This window comes from Cottoperca gobio, chromosome 7 (genome assembly GCF_900634415.1).
Source record: "Cottoperca gobio chromosome 7, fCotGob3.1, whole genome shotgun sequence".
In the NCBI taxonomy this organism is placed as follows: domain Eukaryota; kingdom Metazoa; phylum Chordata; class Actinopteri; order Perciformes; family Bovichtidae; genus Cottoperca; species Cottoperca gobio.
In genome coordinates, this window is record NC_041361.1 from 11,820,095 (window position 1) to 11,840,041 (window position 19,947).

A 19,947-nucleotide genomic window follows, 5' to 3' on the forward strand; every position below is an offset into this window, starting at 1 on the left:
TCACATCAATTATGTTTCCCAAATAATTTACATGCAGCTACCTCTGCTAAGTCTCTTGTCCAAAAGAAAGCACTGCACTGTCACTTCCCGCTAGACGCATTTTACCTAGTTAAAGCTTCCTACTTTTAATTGTATTGTGTGTCTAATGCAGTACACACAATTCTAAATTCTAAAATATATTAGAAAACAAGAAAAAGAAACTCTTTCATTTTTGGAATAGAATAGAGAAAATGCAAGCCCATATATAAAGTTAAAACACTTTTGCTAGTTTCAGATTGGAATAAGCTTCACAGTGGGTCACTATGTGCAAAAATCAAAGTCATATTTCTTTCAAATATTTTTATTTGGATAAGTCAAGAAAATAAATGGTGACATTTCATCATTATTGGTACCAAACAACAGTGATACGGCCAAAGGATTTCTGTAAACAAAATGCTGACATCTGTAGTTTTAGTCCACTTCCTCAATAGTGGGGCCCTTGGAGCTGCCTCCTGTCTGGCTGTCGCAGCTTCCCGACGGTGCTGCTCCCTGGTACAACTTGTTCACAACCGGCTTGCACACCTTCTCTAGTTCGTTCTGCTGATGCTCATACTCATCTTTCTCTGCCATCTGGTTGTTCTCCAGCCAGGAGATTGCCTGGTTGCACTTGTCAATGACCATCTTTTTATCGTCCTCGCTAATCTTTCCTTTCATGTTCTCGTCCTCGACACTGCTCTTCATGTGGTAGGCGTATGACTCCAGTGAGTTCTTTGCTGCAACCTTCTCCCTCTGCATTTCGTCTTCAGCTTTGTACTTTTCTGAGTCTTGTACCATCCGCTCTATCTCCTCTTTGCTGAGGCGGCCCTTGTCATTGGTGATAGGTGATTTTGTTTTCTTTGCCGGTGCTTTTGTCGACGGCAGACACATTCAGAATTCCGTTGGCATCGATGTCGAAAGTGACCTCCACCTGTGGTACACCTCGGGGAGCGGGAGGGATACCTGCAAGCTCAAACTTGCCCAGGAGGTTGTTGTCTTTGGTCATGGCTCTCTCACCCTCATAAACCTGAATCAGCACACCTGGCTGATTGTCCGAATATGTAGTGAAGATCTGGGTCTGCTTGGAGGGGATGGTGGTGTTTCGTTTGATGAGAGGTGTCATAACTCCACCTGCAGTCTCAATGCCCAGAGACAGGGGAGCCACGTCCAACAGCAGCAGATCTTGGACATTCTCTGAAGTGTCACCCATGAGTATAGCAGCCTGGACTGCTGCGCCGTACGCGACAGCTTCATCTGGGTTGATGCTCTTGTTCAGTTCTCTGCCATTAAAAAAGTCCTGCAAAAGCTTCTGGATTTTGGGAATTCTAGTGGAGCCACCGACCAGGACAATTTCATGGATCTTGGACTTATCCATCTTGGCATCTTGCAGGGACTTCTCAACTGGCTCCAGTGTTCCCCTGAAGAGCTCCGCGTTGAGCTCCTCAAAGCGCGCTCTTGTGATGGAGGTATAGAAATCGATGCCCTCAAACAGAGAGTCGATCTCAATGCTGGCCTGGGTGCTGGAGGACAGGGTCCTCTTCGCTCTCTCACAAGCTGTACGCAGTCTCCTCACTGCTCTTTTATTTTGGCTGATGTCCTTCTTGTGTTTTCTTTTAAATTCCTCCAGAAAGTGGTTGACCATCCGGTTGTCAAAGTCCTCCCCGCCAAGGTGTGTGTCTCCTGCAGTGGCTTTCACCTCAAAGATGCCGTCCTCAATGGTCAGTACTGGACACGTCGAAGGTGCCTCCGCCGAGATCAAAGATGAGCACATTAGACTCTCCTCTTTTACCTTTATCCAGGCCATAGGCAATGGCTGCTGCTGTGGGCTCGTTGATGATCCTGAGAACATTCAGTCCAGAGATCGCGCCGGCGTCCTTTGTGGCTTGCCTCTGAGAGTCGTTGAAATAAGCTGGAACTGTGATGACTGCATTTGACACCCTCTGTCCCAGGTAGGCCTCAGCGATCTCCTTCATTTTAACCAGGACCATTGAGGAGATTTCCTCTGGGAAGAAGGCCTTGGTCTCACCTTTATACTCCACCTGGAGTTTGGGCTTTCCGTTATCGCTGATCACCTTGAAAGGCCAGAGTTTCATGTCGGACTGGACGACGGCGTCGTTAAATTTTCTCCCGATGAGTCGTTTGGCGTCAAAGACTGTGTTGGTGGGGTTCATGGCGACCTGGTTCTTGGCAGCATCTCCAATGATCCTCTCAGTGTCGGTAAAGGCCACATAGCTGGGAGTGGTCCTGTTGCCCTGGTCATTGGCGATGATCTCCACCTTGCCATGCTGGAAAACCCCGACACAAGAATAGGTGGTGCCGAGATCAATGCCGATAGATAATCCCTTCGCTGAGGACATTTTGTTTGTTGCTTTAGACTTCCTAGAAAAAATGGGAGAACATCATTGTAATTTTCTAATGCTACACATGAGAGCGCTGATCACTGCAACTGAAGATCATAAAAAATGACTGAGATCATTAATGTCAGTAATACTGATTAAATATTTGTGGTGCCACGATTTTTGTCCATCCAATTATTAAACATATGTACGTTAGATGTGTAGTATTAAGATGTGTAAAATTAAGGAAACACTGATGAGAAACTTTATCATATAATTAATTGTGCACTGCAGAGGGCACCATTTTCATGGAACAAGTTTAATCTAATGTACTTGCTCCACAAAGAAAATATAACAAACATTAACTCTTATAAATTTAATATAATTAAAATATCCTATTATTTCCATTTCATTGAAGTATTCTCTAAATTGGTATGTTTTCTATAGTCTTATTCCACTCTTGAACTAATTTGAACACTTTTCTTTATAATTAGAGTCAAATTCAACTGTTTCTCTAATGTACTGTAAAATAAATTCATACAATTGATGCGTTAGTACTGGTTAATTTGAATGTTGTCTTTTAGGGAACAAGAAGTCTGCACTGATGTTTCCATTGAAATTAATTTAACTACAATGGGGTAATCAATTGCTACTTACTTTCAGCGATGAGCACTCTGTTGTTCGAAGGCGTTGAAGAACCTCAGTAGAGTCTCCTCAAGTAGTTTTCTTTGTGGAAGCTTTAGCCTCTGTGCAGTTCTTCTTAAACTAATGCCTGGACTGACTGAGGATCATTGATTTTATAGTTGTAACCAGGTTTCTAGAAGCTACCAGGCCCCCTCCTCCTCCAAGCTCAGTGACTCATCTGTTAATATTAGCAACTAATGCAGCTGGCTTGGTGCGAGAGAGCCGGTGAATATTCCAGAGTGGGACAGCAGTTTGACGCTCGGCCAGCAGGGCTGACAGCGAGGGAACACAATGTAGAGAATGTAGCAGTAAGGCACATAGAGGGGGGCGTGTGGAAGTGTTTGCAGACATGAACACAAGCCTTTTACCCTAAAATAATGGAAAACACGTACCTCAACTACCCAATCACTGACATAAAGAGGCCTCTGTTTCAGTTTTCTTGGAATAAACACATTCTGACTTGTTTAGTTACTTTTCTCTGTTAAAAGAACTTGCTTTATTGCTGATTTAATGCATTCTTTTACACAGTATACACTTGTGCATTTTTATCACATGAAATTTTACTTTAGGTGACCCCGTTGGATCAAATTAAGACAGCAACAATCATATGGCAAACATAAAGGTCTAATATTTTTTCTCAACACAGCTCATACATTAGAGTGACAATTAATACCAGAAGCAGTGGAAGGAAGACATTAAAAAGCACCACTAATAGATGTGGTTTTACAAAGAGGAATGTTCATTTAATTAAGGTCAGTGCTGATATTTACGTGTCGTAAATTATTTAAAAGGCACATTCATACCATGGCCTTTAAGGTATCATCCAGTCAAAACACTTTATAACTGACCACACTGCACATGAGTGAGACGGAATCTCAGCTGGATTTTAAGTGAGTGAATTGAAACTTGGTATTAAATGCGGGAAATAATAGTTTCATAATAATAGTAGTATAATAGTATCAACCTTTTCACTACTTCCTTTATAGGAATGCATACAGCCTGTTATCTTTAACAAAACATCTTTGTTAGTGCCTAAAACATCCCGTTGGTTTGAATGTAATATGTGGGGTTGAATGCCAACACTATGACTCAGGAATTCAAAAAGCACTCAGCCTTTAACAGTGTCTTATAATAAACAACAGGTGCCATATTTCATCACTGTACTTGTAATAAAAAGGGTGACTGGATTATACCTTTTAGGACATGTATGCAGATACCATTCAATGAGATTATTTAACACATGTAAAACAAAACATTTCTATAATAATGTACATAGTAATAAAGAGTTTGTTTTGGCTCAGCCCAAATCTTGGCTCGTGGAATGTACTAATAAAATCTTAATGTCATCGACAGACAAAACATACATGGTATCTGTTCCATTCATACGGCCATCATTTGGCACTATGCGAACAAATCAACAACTTTGTGATCTAATAACAGAAGCGATAACAACTAAATAAGTACATACACATGAAAACATGCAAGCAGGCTTTTCTTTTAAACACGTGACAAGACATGTAAAATGGTAGTTGGTTATACATCGTATGCTTCCTAGACGTCTTATTTTTCATATTTAACACTATGTCTGAAGTGCTATTAATAAGTTACATTCAGCATAATTAAAATAATTCCTCGATTTTGTAGCAATTTAGAAAATAAAATAGATATCTATCTTTATCCCAGGACAACGGTGTGTTGAGGATCACAGCATCAGACACTCATTAATACCTGTGAATGAAATATACAGTGTTATTAGTGTTAAAGTGTTAAAGAAGATGCTCGACAATCAAAGATAGTGAAAGACATTCGGTATATAATGAAACCTACCTGTAATAATTCGGTTTGAAGGGGCCGTTCTTGTTGAGGCCCATGTACTTGGCCTGCTCGTCAGAGAGCTCTGTCAGGTGGGCATCAAAGTTTGGTAGGTGCAAACTGGCCACATACTCATCTGTAGGAAAGAGACAGACAGGAATCTACACGGTCTGGAAAGATATTTGTTCATGTGCACATCATTTTTCGCTCACTGGATGGTGTAAAAGTCACAAGGTGGCAACAATGAGCAGCAAACTGGCCTCAGCTTTTTAAACTAATGTACATGTATATCAGCTATTCTCCTGGTGGGCCTCAGAGCGGCACCTAGGGGGCTGCGGAGGTACTGCCAAATGGTTAGATTAAATAAAAAATTTTTTTAAAACAACTTACAACATACAAAGATTTATCTTTATTTCTTTATCAAAATGCTCTCAAGAATTCAAAGTGCATAAATTCAATGACCAGTTGAAAATGGTGAGTAAATATCACCCTGAATACATTAAACTTGGATTCGTAATGGCCGACAGTGATGAATGAGGGTAAGCAGAAGACATCTTTACGGCCCAGTTTATTTTTTCTCATTTATTTGGGAAGGTGGTCCTCTGAATGTCTTTAACAAATCAGAAGTGGGCATTAAGTTACAAAAGGTTGACAACCCCTGCCGTAAATGATCATTCTTATACTAAATAAAATAACGCAAGAACCTAAAGCAAAACAATTTTCTTTCTTACCCATCTTCTTGGGCAGGAGATACACGTCCTGTTTGTAACGGCCCTCTGGAGCGTTGAACAACTCAATCAGGGCGAGGGCCTGCAGACAACACACAGCACACAACGTCTGTACGACTCACACTGAGTTACAGGAGACTACGTGTTACTACAGAGCAGCACGGTGGGCTCGTGAGAGGGGGAACTGTACTTCAGCTGAAGTGTCAGTGACGGTCTCCACAGAGAGCAAACTACTCACCTGAGTTGTAGCAGTGATGGACAACACAAACGTAGGTACTGTGGAGCAGCTCAAATTTAAGAGGCGGCCCTAAGAAATAACAAAGTACATATATGAACGGCACCGTAGCAATTTACACATAAAGTGGTCCAATAACAGAGAACATGAAAGTATGCAGCTGCTGCGTGAACACTGGGCACAGTGAGACACCTGCAGGCCTCTTTATCCCTCGGTTCAATTGTGAATTTCATTATCAGGATTTTACACTGCATGCTTGAAAACCCATAGTTATCATGGAAATCTGCATATTAATATAATATAAGATGTAAAGGGGGCTGTAGCGGGACCTTACCTCTGCAAGCAGAACGACCCTCTTTCCATCGGGCCAGATGATGTGGTCAACTTGAGAGCGCACCCTCTCCCAGGTCAGCTCAGGGCTGCGCAGACTCGCCTGAGCACATAAAAGACAGGTCAGACCCACAACGGCATGACACATAGAATACATGTCCAAGAACAAGGATGAGAGGATTTTATGCAACACGTTTTTTGAAAGGGTAGCACATCCCAATTTTCAAATTCAAGGAGGACAAAACACATCACAATTAACATACACGGCAATGTGATCTGAGCCAATAAACCAGTGGAATGATGGTATTTTGTCGTCCTTATAAGAAAAGTATATGTACCAAAAAACATCAAGATAATTCAAACAAAGCAGAGCAGAAAATAAAGGAAAAATATGTCAATTTAAAAAAAGGAAATAAATATCCAGTAGCATTCAGTCTAAAATATATAGAGGAACTGAGAAGGCATGTTTGTCACAGAGAGGGGGATATTTAGAGAAGTTGCTCCTTATAAGGAGACATTCTGGTTCTCTAAATTGGGCACTTTAAGCCTGAGAGACTTAAAACAGGAATTTGACATGACGCCATTTTTGCAGTCTACTAAATTATATTTTGTCTCAAAGAACAGGATTTGTTTTGGGGAACAATTGGAGCTGTACATAAGTGTTGAATGTGTTAAGATCAACCATAGACTGACTTGACTAAATACTAAGAGATGGGAGAGATTTTATTATACTGTGTTATATTATTTGATCAATAAGCAATTTTATTTTGTTGCATTGAAGCTCACACTGAAACTAAAAAGACACATTACCACATCAATCTCAGTATTGGAGTGTCCCATATTGCAGACGATGCAGCCATTCTTCATCCGGTCAAGCTGTTCCCTGGTGACCACATTCTTGTTGCCTATAAAAAAAACATCAACAGTAATGTGATGTTTAAACAGAGTCACTGTGAGAGTACAAGTGAGAGTAAGTCATGTTGGCAGACGATTTACAGCTACAAGTAAATTATGATCACGGTCATCTGACAAAGACACGGATCCAAAAAGCGTTTTAGCCGTCAGATGTAAAGTCTGTTTTTGATCAAGAGACCTGAACTGCGATATTTAGATGATATTTGTTGGAAAACTGTGATTATCAAAGCAGAAGTAATGCATGTCACTGCATGGGGCACAGTACCAGTGCAAGTTATCACCACGTCCATCTGCCGGATGACCTCACTCAGCTTGACCACTCGGAAGCCGTCCATACTGTGTAGATATACACATCGAGATGTATTAGTTTAAGCACAAACACAGGTAAAACATACATTATTTTTCATAGAATCACACCACTAATCTGATGCACAACAGAGACAATTGGGCATAACATGGAGCAGTGTTGTTAGTGACTCACCATGCCTGCAGGGCACAGATGGGGTCAATCTCTGTGATGCACACAATGGCTCCAAGGGCCTTTAGAGCAGTGCAGCAGCCTTTCCCCACCTACACACAGGACAGTGCACTAGTTGTAAACAGAAATCTACAATACAAGCAAAACGCGCCGCTACACCAGTGAACATTCAGTCATTCCATTAAAAAAGAAAGAAATGTTTTATATTTAAAATCAAAGAATGATTCACCTCTCCATAACCACACACAACAACTTGTTTGCCTCCAAACATTATATCTGTGGTCCTCTTCAAGCTGGCAGAGACAAAATGACACACACTTTAATTCATCTGTACAACTCGAACACGAAAGAAAAACAAATGCAAACAACAGCTGGCTTTCTGGATGATTTCATTCTCCTCACCCATCCAGGATAGATTCACGGCAGCAGTACAGGTTGTCAAATTTCTGCTTGGTGACGGAGTCGTTCACATTCATGGCAGGGACACACAGCTTTCCGGCCTTAGACAACTGGTACAATCTGACAGGACACACGAGGAAACATGTTCAGGCACAAATGCACATATCCACACACAAACTGAGCTGCAGTCCTGTGTGAACGTTTGCTTTCCAGAGCGCCTAATTGATTCCATGGAGAGTCGTACATGCACAGCTGCTGTGTCTTGCAGTCCAGCTCCGTCGTGTTTCTCAAATAGGCTGCAGTCAAGTCAGGCCAGTGACCTTAGCAATCTACAGTGTCAGGGTGTATTAATACCACTGTGACTTGTATAACTGCTTTTGATGCTGTTTGTGCTGACACAGTATGTATCATTCATCAGGATGCTTGGTTTGCTTCCAGCTCAGATCCAAATAATGTGAAGGCCTCACGGAAAAGGGTTTTAGAAGTTGGTCTAATTAGTTTGAATATCTTAGTTTATTAGCTATAAAAGCAGTCTGGTCATTAGAACTTCAACAAGGCCAAATCATCTGTGCCCAAAGTACATCACTTAAAAAAGCTAAATGATATTATATAGTGAGTGGAACGGTGTTGAACTAACACATACATTATGAAAGAGTTGCATGAAGAGAAGTGGCATGAAACCTAATAATAATAATAATAATAATAATAATAATAATAATAATAATAATAATAATAATAAACAGTTACTCTAAATCTCACATCCTTATTTATGAAGTGTTTACATTGTTTTGTACACCTTCTTTAGTTCAGTGTTATTTGGAAACAAAATGACCATAAAATAACTCCCAGGGTTTGTGGGCCGGCCATATGCTGTGCCACAGATACGTCAATGTTGTGCTTGACTGGTTAAAAGATTAATAAAGATTATTCTAATATTTCCGGCCAGTATTGGCAACAGTCATAGCTTTGGCCACCATCCAAACAAACACACGGTGTACAAAAATATGTTTTAAAATCCCCAAGCTCATAAAATCTAAGCCCCATCCCACCTGTGCACTCCGGTGACACTCTCCTCCACGATGCCCCGGACCTTCTTGAAGACGCTGGGATACTTCTTGTACACCCAGTGGGTTAAGTCTCCGCCATCATCCAAGATCTAAGAAAAAACACCACGTTAACAGTTAACATCATGAATGATAACCACTGCAGTCTATAACACCACAGTAGAGCCCAAACATCTCAGATTTGGTGTTAAATTTGACTTGGGATTGCCAGAGTGATACCATATTAGCCTGCCAGCCCTCCGTATTGACACAGCGATCGATGCACCACCAGAAGTCGTCCTCTGACTCACCCTTCCACGCAAACACAGGTACCCCTGTAGGAACAACAACACACACACACACACACACACACACACACACACACACCACACACACACACACACACACACACACACACACACACACACACACACACACACACACACACACACACACACACACACACACACACACACACACACACACCTAATGGCAAAGACAGACAGAGTAGAGGAGGACTGGCCAGCTGCATGAGCGACAGGTCCATTAAACGGAGCATTACACAGTGACGCACATGCACAGATGGGTTGCTTTTCAAGCAGTAGGGTTCGTCACACAAAATAAAAAATAAATGCATCAACACATTTTAATGTATTGTAGACACCCATTAGTTTAAATGTAAAGATGTATTTCTAATATTTATTATTGATGTAAATTCTGCTTCTATTCAGTTGTTAACTGTGAGCATGAACGCTAATAAACTCAGAATCTTACCTGTTTCAGCGAGAGCAGCGGCCACCTCATTCTGAGTGGAGTAGATGTTGCAGGCAGTCCAGCGACACTGAGCCCCGAGGGCTACCAGAGTCTCGATCAGGACCTACGAGGGAACAACGGATACAACAGATACATGAACAGGTAGCAGAGGTAAAGAAGAGAAGGACAGAATAATCACAGCAAACACAATGAGAGGACGTACTGCGGTCTGAGCAGTGATATGGGTACAGCCTACTATCTTCGCCCCAGCCAGTGGCTTCTCCCCCTGGGCTCGCTTCCTCAAGGAGATCAGGGCAGACATGTCTGGGGAGGAACAGATTGAGCATAAGTTAGTGGAAGCTGAAAGGACGTAAAAGTCAGGTTTTGTTTTGGGAGAGAGAAGAATGATGGGACATTTTGAAGACAAGAATAATCCCTTTCTACAAGGTGGATGTGCAGTAAATGGCTATAAAATGGAGACTGATTAAACAACAATGTCAGCAACAGCTGTTGCCGCACCGGCTTTAAGCCTGAAGAACACTAGTCAAGCATGCACGCCTACGTATCACTAATGAAACAGCCAGAAGACAGATTTGCAGCCTGGGAGTAAACAAAAAGACAAAAACACCTGAGATGGGAGAAGAGGTTAAAGAAGAAAATAGGTAAGAAGAGCCGAATATAGCTGAGGGAAAGAGCTGCGATCATGTTTCCAGAATAATATTGACACCGCCCCGGCCTTGGGTTATACATTTGAAATCAGGAGGAGAGGTGCGTTATCAAATAGTGTCGAAGCAGCAAAACATATGCCATGTGATACGTATCTGGGAACAAAGTAGCAAAAAATTGATAATCTTTGAAACACCGGTGTGCCCGTACAGTCACATATACCTTGTTCTGCAATTTCAATTTCACGGCGGCCGAATTCGGCCTGCTTGATGTTCTTCACACAGAAGTCACTGCTGCCGTGGGTGTTGACCTGGGCTTTGTCCCGGGGGGAGGTTTCATCATCGGAGCTGTCGGTGTAGGACGCAGCTGTGAAATAGAAAACACAAAAGGTCACTTTTGCGGAAAAGCATTCAAAAGAGCCAATTATGAAATATATACTTCAAATCCATTGTGTGCCGGGTGGAGCTTGCATGTCTGTTTCCTGTGTGTGTGTGTGTGTGTGTGTATTTACTGTATGTGTTTAGCCAGACCAAAAAATGAAGTTTTGACCTTACCGATATTGATTTTTGGGAGTTTCAAATATCTGATGAAGTCAATATGTTGAACGATAGTAATTTATTTTAAAGATGAACACAAATAATATAATACCTTAAATCAGTTTTGTTTTTTTAAGAATTGAGACCAAGGTACAAACTAAGAAATATATATTTCACAGTTGGAAAATCAATACTGTTCCTAAATTAAATGAAACCACGTTTGAACATCTATGTACGGCAATCTTTTCTTAGATAAACATATGTATATTGGCCTGATCAATTTATTGGTCTACTTGTGTCTGTATATGTGCTTTTATGAAATGTTTTATTTTTATGGGAATAGAATAAAAAATAGGAGATCAGTCAGTTTTTCAAATGAACAAAACAAACTATTACCATAATGTACTTATGCGAGTAGAGGTCTTACAAAGATCTTTAATCTTAACAGCAATTGTTCACAATCACGGTCAGTCTGTGAAACATCTCATGGAAATGTGAGGACACATTCAGGTGTGCAGTACCTGAGCTGTAGCTGTCTGTGGAGGACTGCGAAATGGACCGAGAGAGGGAGCGGCGGCCTGCCTTGGTGGGGAACTTGCTGAACTCTTGTTTGTCCTCAGTGTTTGCAAACTGGATCTGGAGAGCAACATGGTGCACAACGTAAGCATAAAAGGCAAGCGAAATCCAGATATTACTGACTTAGCGTTCGGACTTTTATTCTGTCAACAATGACATCAGGGGAGCAAGGAAAAGAGAGGAGAAAAAAGTACATTCATCATCATCATCATCATCACACAAACAGTGAACACTCTCAGGTTTACGCTTTAGGTCATTTGTTTGTTCTTTCACTTTATATTTGGCCTCATTTTGCTGTTTCAGCCACTGAAACGGTCCTTTCAAAGGTAAATCACCCGAGTTTGTTACAGTAAATCACAGGTGGATTTGGAAGGGAGCTGATGCCTATTTTTAGATGCTCCCTCCTGCTTTGTTCAAAAGCACAGGCCTCAGTTGTTGGTGTGGTTCATCGTGTCAACCCAACCCTTCAAAAGGGCCCAAGATCAAAGAGCTGGAAACACATAAAGTGAATCAGCACACAGCTATCTCAGCTATATTCTAGCCCTTAACAGAAGATAAAAGTCTCAATTCTCCAGTCTGTGGGGTTACTGTACACAGAAGTTAATAAATGTAAAGATCTTATCATTCAACTGTTAGATAAAAACCAGCGCTTCATGTGGATTTGGCTCTATTTAAGGTTTGGCAGGCTACAATTAGACATAAGGATCTAACAAATCCACTAAGTGTCATTGTAATACCCTGAAACTGTAACAGTCCGGCTACAATAGCAGACAGTCAGCTGTCAACATTAGAAAGCGTAGGGAGACCTGACCCTCGGGTCTTTTAGTAAACTGGGTCACTTAGGACAGTGAGGAACTACAATGATCCTGACAATATTTACAAGTGTAGAGTAGTCAGAAACAATCCCAAACTAAATGCAGAAATACTTTATTTTCACATACGTAGAAGCGCAGCTGGGCTGTAGCTTCTATTTAGCTTACACCTGGCACTGTAAATAAATAGGCCAGTAAGAATGAGACAGGGTCACAGGTAGAGGAGTTACTCAGCATTTTATTTAAAAAGGAAGTCTGCAGGTGAGTTTCAGATGTGAACCTCATAAATGTTCTTTAGGTTCAGACCCCGTGCCTGGCTTTGAATTTCATTGATCTGTTCCAAAACTCAATGTGAGATCTGGCGAACACTGATGCACTTCTGACCGCTGCCGGAAACACCTCCACTACTGCACGTTTAGCAACATTATCATGCGTAAAATACATTTGATAAACGATGTTACCTTGGCTTAAAGCCTAGTTAGGTGTTGCACAGATCTTTCTCTTCCAAGAAATCCAACAGGTTTCTTGGTGGCAAGTGTGTTGGATCGAATCCAAGCTTAAGCTTTGTGTTTCTCACAACACTGTATAATGTCATGCAATGAAGAGGGGTGGACTTTCAACACACATTGTCAGTTCTTCCTGTATTCCTTCCTTGTCATTGCTGTTGAGTGACAATGTCTTGTAGAAAGTTTTCAGAATATGAATGTTTTTATATTGATGTATTGATTATACTTCATGTGCTTTTATGAGTGGAGGATGTTCAAATCCGTTCAAAGGTTTTCCTTTAGCTTAGACTTTCTAATTCCTGATCATTTGACTTAAATGTTTTTTTAATGGTAGTGTTACAGCGCAGAGTTATAGTCCATTTCCTGAGCCATCCTTAAACTTCTACTTGTACTTCCTGTTATACCAATGTCATGCAAATACAATAACGCCATAGTTAATTGTTAAAAAAAGAAAATGCCACGGAATGTCCTTGTGATCTTTTTATCTACATGTATCCTTATCCAAAGAGCACCTCAAACAAACTCTGTTTGAGTCCAAGAAGCACTCCTACTCAAACATATTTTTTATTGCGTTGTTCTCTTCCTTCAACACCCACTTTGTCTCAGTGATAATCCATTTAAATATCTTCAATCATTGTGGTGGGATTTCCTTGTTCTCTTATTTTAAATGTGCATAGAATGTGTTTGGACTACAAACTAACGTGCAGGCCAGCAGAGTTGACACAACACACAGATGATAAATCCGGGAACACACAAATGCCAGACTAACAACAGTGAGTTGGGTAACGTTTGAGTGGGATGTGCACTGCACAGATTATATGGCCATCAGCCCACAGCCATGTCTTACAGGTGAAGCCTAGTGTTAATGATTATGACCTTAAAGAGTAATGACATTGAAGCCATACTAAATGTTGAGAAATGATTTGCACTGTCAAACATAATATTGAGAGGATTGTAAACTCACAGCTGGGTGAAACTAGCATGCATGACATAAGCATAAACATCACTTGTGATCCTTAAGGATAATAGGTTAACGCGACCATACTACTTCTGCCTTATACGAGTCAAAATATAAAGGCAAAATCATGGTTTCTCACATAAAATGAAAGTAACTGTAGCAGAAATGGCTAAAACAGTAGTGACTTCATTCACTGAGTGTTTATACCTCACAATCCCTCTTTCCATGAGCAACGACACCTCCAACATCAACTGTGTCAGTATAACGAAACTCAAGAAGCTTGTGAGACGGTGTGAACTGAGGAGATCTCTGCATGTCTCTGTTTTCACAATTGAGAGTGTGCTCTGTCTCATCCACTTGCAAAATAGTTTTTTTGTTTGCTTTGCATCAGTTTTTGCACAGTCTCTTGAATACCCCCCCGCCCCAACCAAATTCATAGACATCAAAAACAGACACTACTTCTCTTGTGGTTACATGATTAAGGAAAAGAAGAGGTGAATCTGATTAATGATTAAGACATCATTCTGTATCTTCTACTCTTGCACAGTAAACTAAACCAGAGATGAGTTCTATCAATGACCTCAGCCTTTTGAGGAGAAGATTGAACTTCTACATCTGAACATTGTGATGAGAAGCACTTGAGATAACACTACTGTGTGGTCAGCATTATTGCATGAGATAAAGAATCATGCTAAATAACTGCAAAAATAAGAAAACTTATGACATGACACAAGTAACTCTGGCACATCTGTGTTTGGGATATGCACTATCTATAAGTATAAGTGTGCTTGATGAGATCCCGGTGATGCATTAGTAGCGACTCACCCTTTCTCTCCCGTGCCCATGTTTATGTGCCATGGCTGCCAATCACTCTCCCGTTTTCCAGCCTATTTCCCTGTGCCTGTGTGTCCTCTGTGTGATGGTACTAGGTGTCCCTGATGCTATTATCCCTGAACACTCCCAGGCAGAGCCGGGGGGAGGTTCCTACCTATCACTGTGATTTCTAATGGCCAACCTGGAGAGAGAGAGAGAGAGAGACAGAGAGAGACAGAGAGGGGAGGTTGATTCCCACTCTATGTCTCTCCCTCTCTCTCCCCTCCCTCTCTCTCCCCCTCCCTCTCTCCCCCTCTCTCCCTCTAGTTCTACCCTTGACAACCAGCTGCTAAAGTCAGTAGGTTGTATTTTATGTTTTTTTGTGCTTAGAGAGCAAATGTCAGAAGATTCATATATGTTCTTGTACACAAACAGGAAAGAAACAGAAAATATCAAAAAATTATAAATAAAATAAAAACCTGCTGCAGCTTTTACTTTCAGGCTGTACTCCTAAATGAAATGGGATTGACTGGAGGAATTAAACCCTGTTTCCATTAGCCTCCTGCTGCATCAATAAGCGGCCCATGCAGTCCCATCCTAAAGCTAAAAATACCCTTTCTCTCTTAGATAAACGGCCAGGTCACAGACTTAAGCTGTAGTGTGACTGTCAGCCGGTGGTGTAAAGGGTTCAATGTGGGCCTGGCATAAGGTGACATTAACTACTTAGCCAGACACCACTTGTGCTCTACAGCGCCATCTAACTGAGAAGACATACAGTCTAATCCACATACTGTAAATCTTTATATACTGACTGCTCAGTGGTCACGTTCAACAAGTCTAAGACAGATGGCCTGCAGTATTTTTGCTAAGATCTTATTTAGTGCAAATGGTGTACAGACAGTAAGGCATTGAAGTTCATCAGACTGGTGTAGCTCTTCCTTTGGACTGCAAAGGCGCCTGTTTAGATCAATGCATGCATGACGGATTACAGTGTTGTGAAAAAAAACATACAGCCATACTAATCCTTCCTCCAGAACTATGTGACCTTTAGCAGAAACTATAACTTCTACTAATTATCCTACATCTTCAATGAATATGTACAGTATATCAAGATAAACCACAACCATATTTCATAATAAACCATATACAATATCAACATAATTTCGTTCCTAAAATTGTAAAATGAGAAGCCAGAATATTGATAACAAACACTGCAGTTCTTTTTTAAATACTAAAAAGGCTGAGAACACAGGGGGAAAGGATTATGAAACTACTCAGTATGGATGTGTTATATTTCTCAGCTTATGGTGACTTTTCCCTCAATGTTAATATGGGATCCTACAGTACTTTACTTGTGTGGACTATGAACGTTGTCAATGTTCTTTTTTGCTTTATAGCTAGATGGACCTAAAGCCCCACAGTGTAAACATACTGTAGGCTTTACGTTGGAATTATTCTCTGAGTTAGTTTTTAATCTAAAAGGTCTGAGACTGAGGTAAGTCCATTTCTTTTTTTCTTTTTTTTTTATATGTACTGTAAATTTCCACACCTTGTTTAAACCTGCCGGGGGGAAAGCAAATCTGCATTTGACCTTCTCGAAACTCTGACATAATGTTGGCAGACAAACAAGATGAGATAGGGAAAATAAGGCAGGAACATTTTTTTGAGAATCTATGTAAAACAGCCCTCAGGGATCAGATAAAAGTGATGATGATGATGCATGAACACATTCACAGTGAGTGAGTCCTGATCCCAGGGGGGCGTATTGTGTAACTGCTGGATGGATTCAGAGAGAGAGGAGGAAGAGTAGTGGTGTTCTTTGATTCGCCCACTCACACTCACTCATTTCAGCATTGATTGTTTTTGTTCGTGGCACCTCTCAGTAGATTATGTGACAAACAACAGCCTCCTAACTTCCACAGACATCCAACTCTTCTTTTTCCATGTGTGATATTTGCTGGGGCTTTAATTAGTCTTATCTTGTTTCCCAATCATTTGCAGTATTTGTTTTACTCATTCATTTTTTCCATGCTAACAGGTGGCTCTGTTTGACACCGGGCTCTCACATTTATTCATAACACATTGCTTTGTTTTCACAAGCGGAGAGCACATTCCTACCATTCAATATGTTTTCAATCAGGCTCCCTGAGGCGACTCGCAGTCCACACATTATTGCCTCTTCAGACGGGGGTCTGAGCTAATATTCTGAAGTCTGTGAGCCCCGCTGCTGGGAAAATAGATATTTTTTATTATGCCGATTATTTTGTCCATTTTTGTCGACATATTTCTACTTTGATGCAATCAAATCACAAAGACAGCTTCACAAGACATGATTTTGAATAATCTATCTTGTGTTTTTTAGCTGCTCCGTACTCTATTTTATGTACATGTTCTAACTGTCTGTATTACACGTTAAAAACGTCCATTTCATGTAATATAATGTAAAATATAGTTTTCATATCTTATCTATAAACACTACTGACTTGTAACAATTAATGGCACATCTTACTAGTAAAAGCCAGTTTGGTGAAGCTCACATTTTGTAGTTTTTGTTAAGACTGTTTGAGATATAGTAATCTATAGTGATTTTTAAGACTGTGTTTATTGGCTCATTTGCAGGCCCCATTGTTTGTTACTAAGAATTATACTTAAAAAGGACTGTCTTGGTTACAATAGTGCTGGTTTGCTTGTGATTAATCGACTTCCTCTGCCACTGCAGTTTTCCTGTGCGGGGTACATGTCATTGTGAGATTTATCCACTTACCACATTTTCTAATTCTGCAATGCTTGTGACCGATTTATATACAAATAATTCAAACAACCGCTTTTGTTACTCACAACTAATAAGTCCAACGAGTCACATTAATCTGAACACAATTAGCAATGTGTTTAAAAGAGGCATGATGATCACTATATTAAGGCAACATACAGAAGTACAAAGATGTCCCAACATCCCAAACTGTGTAATAAGGCAATGAAATCATTATGGCCTGTATTATATATAAATATTGGTAAGTATACTGGCATATATGTCAGCAAATATCCAGATTTTTTCAAATTCATTTGTGTTTCTTTTTCATTTTATAGATATTTATTTTAATTTTATTTCCACTGAGGCTGTACCAAATGCATTGCTATGTTTACAATTACTGCATTCTTGATACCAGCCTCATGAAATTCAGTATTTGGCTTCATGACACATTAATGTAACTTTTAGATCTCACCTGCAGGAGTGGTCACTTCACCTCTTGATGCTGTGCGCTTTATCAGATCGGTTGTGTCAAACACAAAGTGCACCAGTAAGGAGGACAGGTGGCACAAGTTAAAGGTCACCTTGAAGGAGAGAAAAATGCTCCACAATTGGGTTAGCAAACTTGAGAATATAAAGTCTGAGTAAAAAGAAGCGTTCAGTCCTCTGTCTGTTCCGTGTTTGTCCACGGCCTGCTGCCAGCTGTTACAAACCGTGGTGGATCTGTTATGATACGAGCATCCACCTCAAGGGAGTCTTTCACTCTCATGATTGTTCTGTGCCGTTATGTAACAGCCAAGAAATTCAAGGCCTTTTCTCATAGGTGCACTTTGTGCTGCTAAAACATTTAAATCATGCTTTTCTTATCACTGATAATGATGATGTAACACAAGGACGAGTTCACTAGGTTTAGGCCTGATTATGTTTGGCAAATTTAATTTCCATGACCTTACTACACCTTCAAAAAATTCAAAGCTCTGTGACTGCAATGGCGGTTTGAATCTTTTCAAAAGGCAAAGCCAACACCTCATTAAATACCTCATATGTATCGTGCAGACCCGCTGTCTAAGCTTAGGTAAGTTAGGCCATGTAATACTTCACTTTGCAGAGGCCTTGGATCAGAGGTTTAAGAGCTCAACTTGGCTTTTAGTTGTTTCCTGCCTACAGGATGTTAGCATGATGATCATTGTAATCTAAGTAAACAGGAAGGAATATGTTTTAATAATAATCCAGTCTTGATGAAAGCTCCTATGAAATTACATGGTGTAACCTCAGTAATGACATACAAAAAGAAAGGATTAGACGCGTGTAAAACAGTCATCTTTGTGACTCAACTTCTCAGATTCATGAGTCGAATGGACGAATATAAATGTTAAATGTTTCACTTGGCAGCTTGGCTTGGGATGGAGGGATCCCTCAGTGTGCAGCATCACATGCAACCTCTCTGTGTCTCTCTGGTGCCTTATGAAAGCATAACTCAGCACACAGTACATTTCCTGGCCTTGATGTACAGTAGTACTTCACTGCAGTAAAACGCGTAGCTCCTCGCATGTGCCTGCCTACAGTCCCTCCTGTACCCTGGGTCTATGTGCCCGGTGGCAGTGAGTGATGGCGAGCATCACGTTTCTTACCTTCTTGACGGATTTCAGAGTGGGGACTGCGGTGAACGCTGCGGAAGGCATTTCCCCGACGTTCATATTCACATCACTGCTGTTCTTGCTGACAGTCATTGCTGAATATTTTTCGGCAACGTTTTCGGTCTCTTTGACATATTTCGTGGCTTGTTTCACCTCCGCCTTGCTGTCCACAACCGAGTCGGTCATTGTTGCATCCAGGAGACGTAGAGACTGTTACCGGAGAAAGGAATTGAGTTAGCGTTAGCTTAGTCCGTCGTCTTCTTGCTCTCTTACTTAAGCTTCGTGGTTTCAAATGAACGAACCGTCGCTGAAGCACTTCCACTAGACCTAGAGCAATAATTAGCCTACTTTAAAGAGAGATTGACCTGTTCTCTATCTTCTCTACTTTCTAAAAGAGCGGCGCAGACACTTGTTTCGGTCCTCCAGGTCTGCTGTCATCCACAGACAGCAACATCTCCGGGAGGAGGGGGCGGTTTGTTGAAGCTGTCACCTGAACAAGAAGGCAGTGTGTAGGCGGAGGGAAATGGAGAAGTAACATTTGAGGCTCATTTCTCATATAAAGAGTAGCGCTATCTTGTGTTAATTACATTACATGTACTCGTTACTACTTGTGAGTCGATGCATGTGTAACCTAGATGTTCTGTTTCAATAGCTGCAGTTTTTCAATGGCCCTGGGTTAAGCATAGGAGGCTGAGTACAAGTCCCGCCTCCTTCACTATGATTGGCTGGCTGTGGTACCAACGTCTATTATCTACAGCGTCTGATTGGCGGAGCTTGCTCGGACCTAGTCTAACCTGGGAGGTAGCTCAGGGAAAAGAACATACTATTTTTGTCTAATATCGGAAAATAAATAAATAAAATGAATTACGTTCCAGTTATATTACGTTTTTTATTTTTTTTATCACTATTTAAAATACAAATTTGTATAATGTATTATAACTTAATTGCTCAGAATACTTTTTGACG

At 40.7% G+C, this 19,947-nt stretch overlaps 2 protein-coding genes across 5 annotated transcripts; both read right to left on the reverse strand.

Annotated features, from left to right (window-relative positions):
• Window positions 1–324: 324 nt before the first annotated feature.
• hspa1b (heat shock protein family A (Hsp70) member 1B) lies at window positions 325–3,162 on the reverse strand. The gene is given in 4 exon segments (XM_029435072.1): window positions 325–858; window positions 860–1,741; window positions 1,743–2,394; window positions 3,009–3,162. Coding segments are annotated over 3 exon segments (1,920 nt in total). The 5' UTR covers window positions 2,373–2,394; window positions 3,009–3,162; the 3' UTR covers window positions 325–450.
• Window positions 3,163–4,000: 838 nt separating this feature from the next.
• On the reverse strand, window positions 4,001–19,635 carry ahcyl1 (adenosylhomocysteinase-like 1). 4 transcript variants are annotated; one of them, XM_029435114.1, is made up of 18 exons: window positions 19,284–19,635; window positions 18,976–19,191; window positions 11,452–11,566; window positions 10,617–10,760; window positions 9,952–10,052; window positions 9,750–9,852; window positions 9,216–9,310; window positions 8,982–9,088; window positions 7,936–8,052; window positions 7,763–7,826; window positions 7,537–7,625; window positions 7,321–7,391; window positions 6,951–7,045; window positions 6,145–6,243; window positions 5,814–5,882; window positions 5,579–5,657; window positions 4,863–4,983; window positions 4,001–4,763 (listed from the first exon to the last, which is right to left on the reverse strand). In XM_029435114.1, exons 2-18 carry the CDS (start codon window positions 19,165–19,167, stop codon window positions 4,757–4,759), a joined length of 1,668 nt encoding a protein of 555 aa, XP_029290974.1. In that variant the 5' UTR covers window positions 19,168–19,191; window positions 19,284–19,635; the 3' UTR covers window positions 4,001–4,756. The 4 variants fall into 4 exon arrangements, with proteins under 4 accessions (XP_029290974.1, XP_029290973.1, XP_029290976.1 ...); XM_029435113.1 differs by having other exon boundaries at window positions 18,976–19,634; XM_029435116.1 differs by lacking the exons at window positions 18,976–19,191; window positions 19,284–19,635 and adding an exon at window positions 14,608–14,791.
• Window positions 19,636–19,947: the final 312 nt, after the last annotated feature.

What these genes read in the sequence shown, in the direction of transcription:
- ahcyl1 (XM_029435114.1), bottom strand. Translation starts at nt 19,167, where the DNA reads ATGACCGACTCGGTTGTGGACAGCAAGGCGGAGGTGAAACAAGCCACG. An exon ending in AGTGTCACCGGAGTGCACAG is followed by an intron (nt 8,053 to 8,981) that starts GTGGGATGGGGC and finishes GTGTCCTGTCAG; the next exon opens with ATTGTACCAGTTGTCTAAGG. An exon ending in TCTCCTGCCCAAGAAGATGG is followed by an intron (nt 4,984 to 5,578) that starts GTAAGAAAGAAA and finishes TCTTTCCTACAG; the next exon opens with ATGAGTATGTGGCCAGTTTG.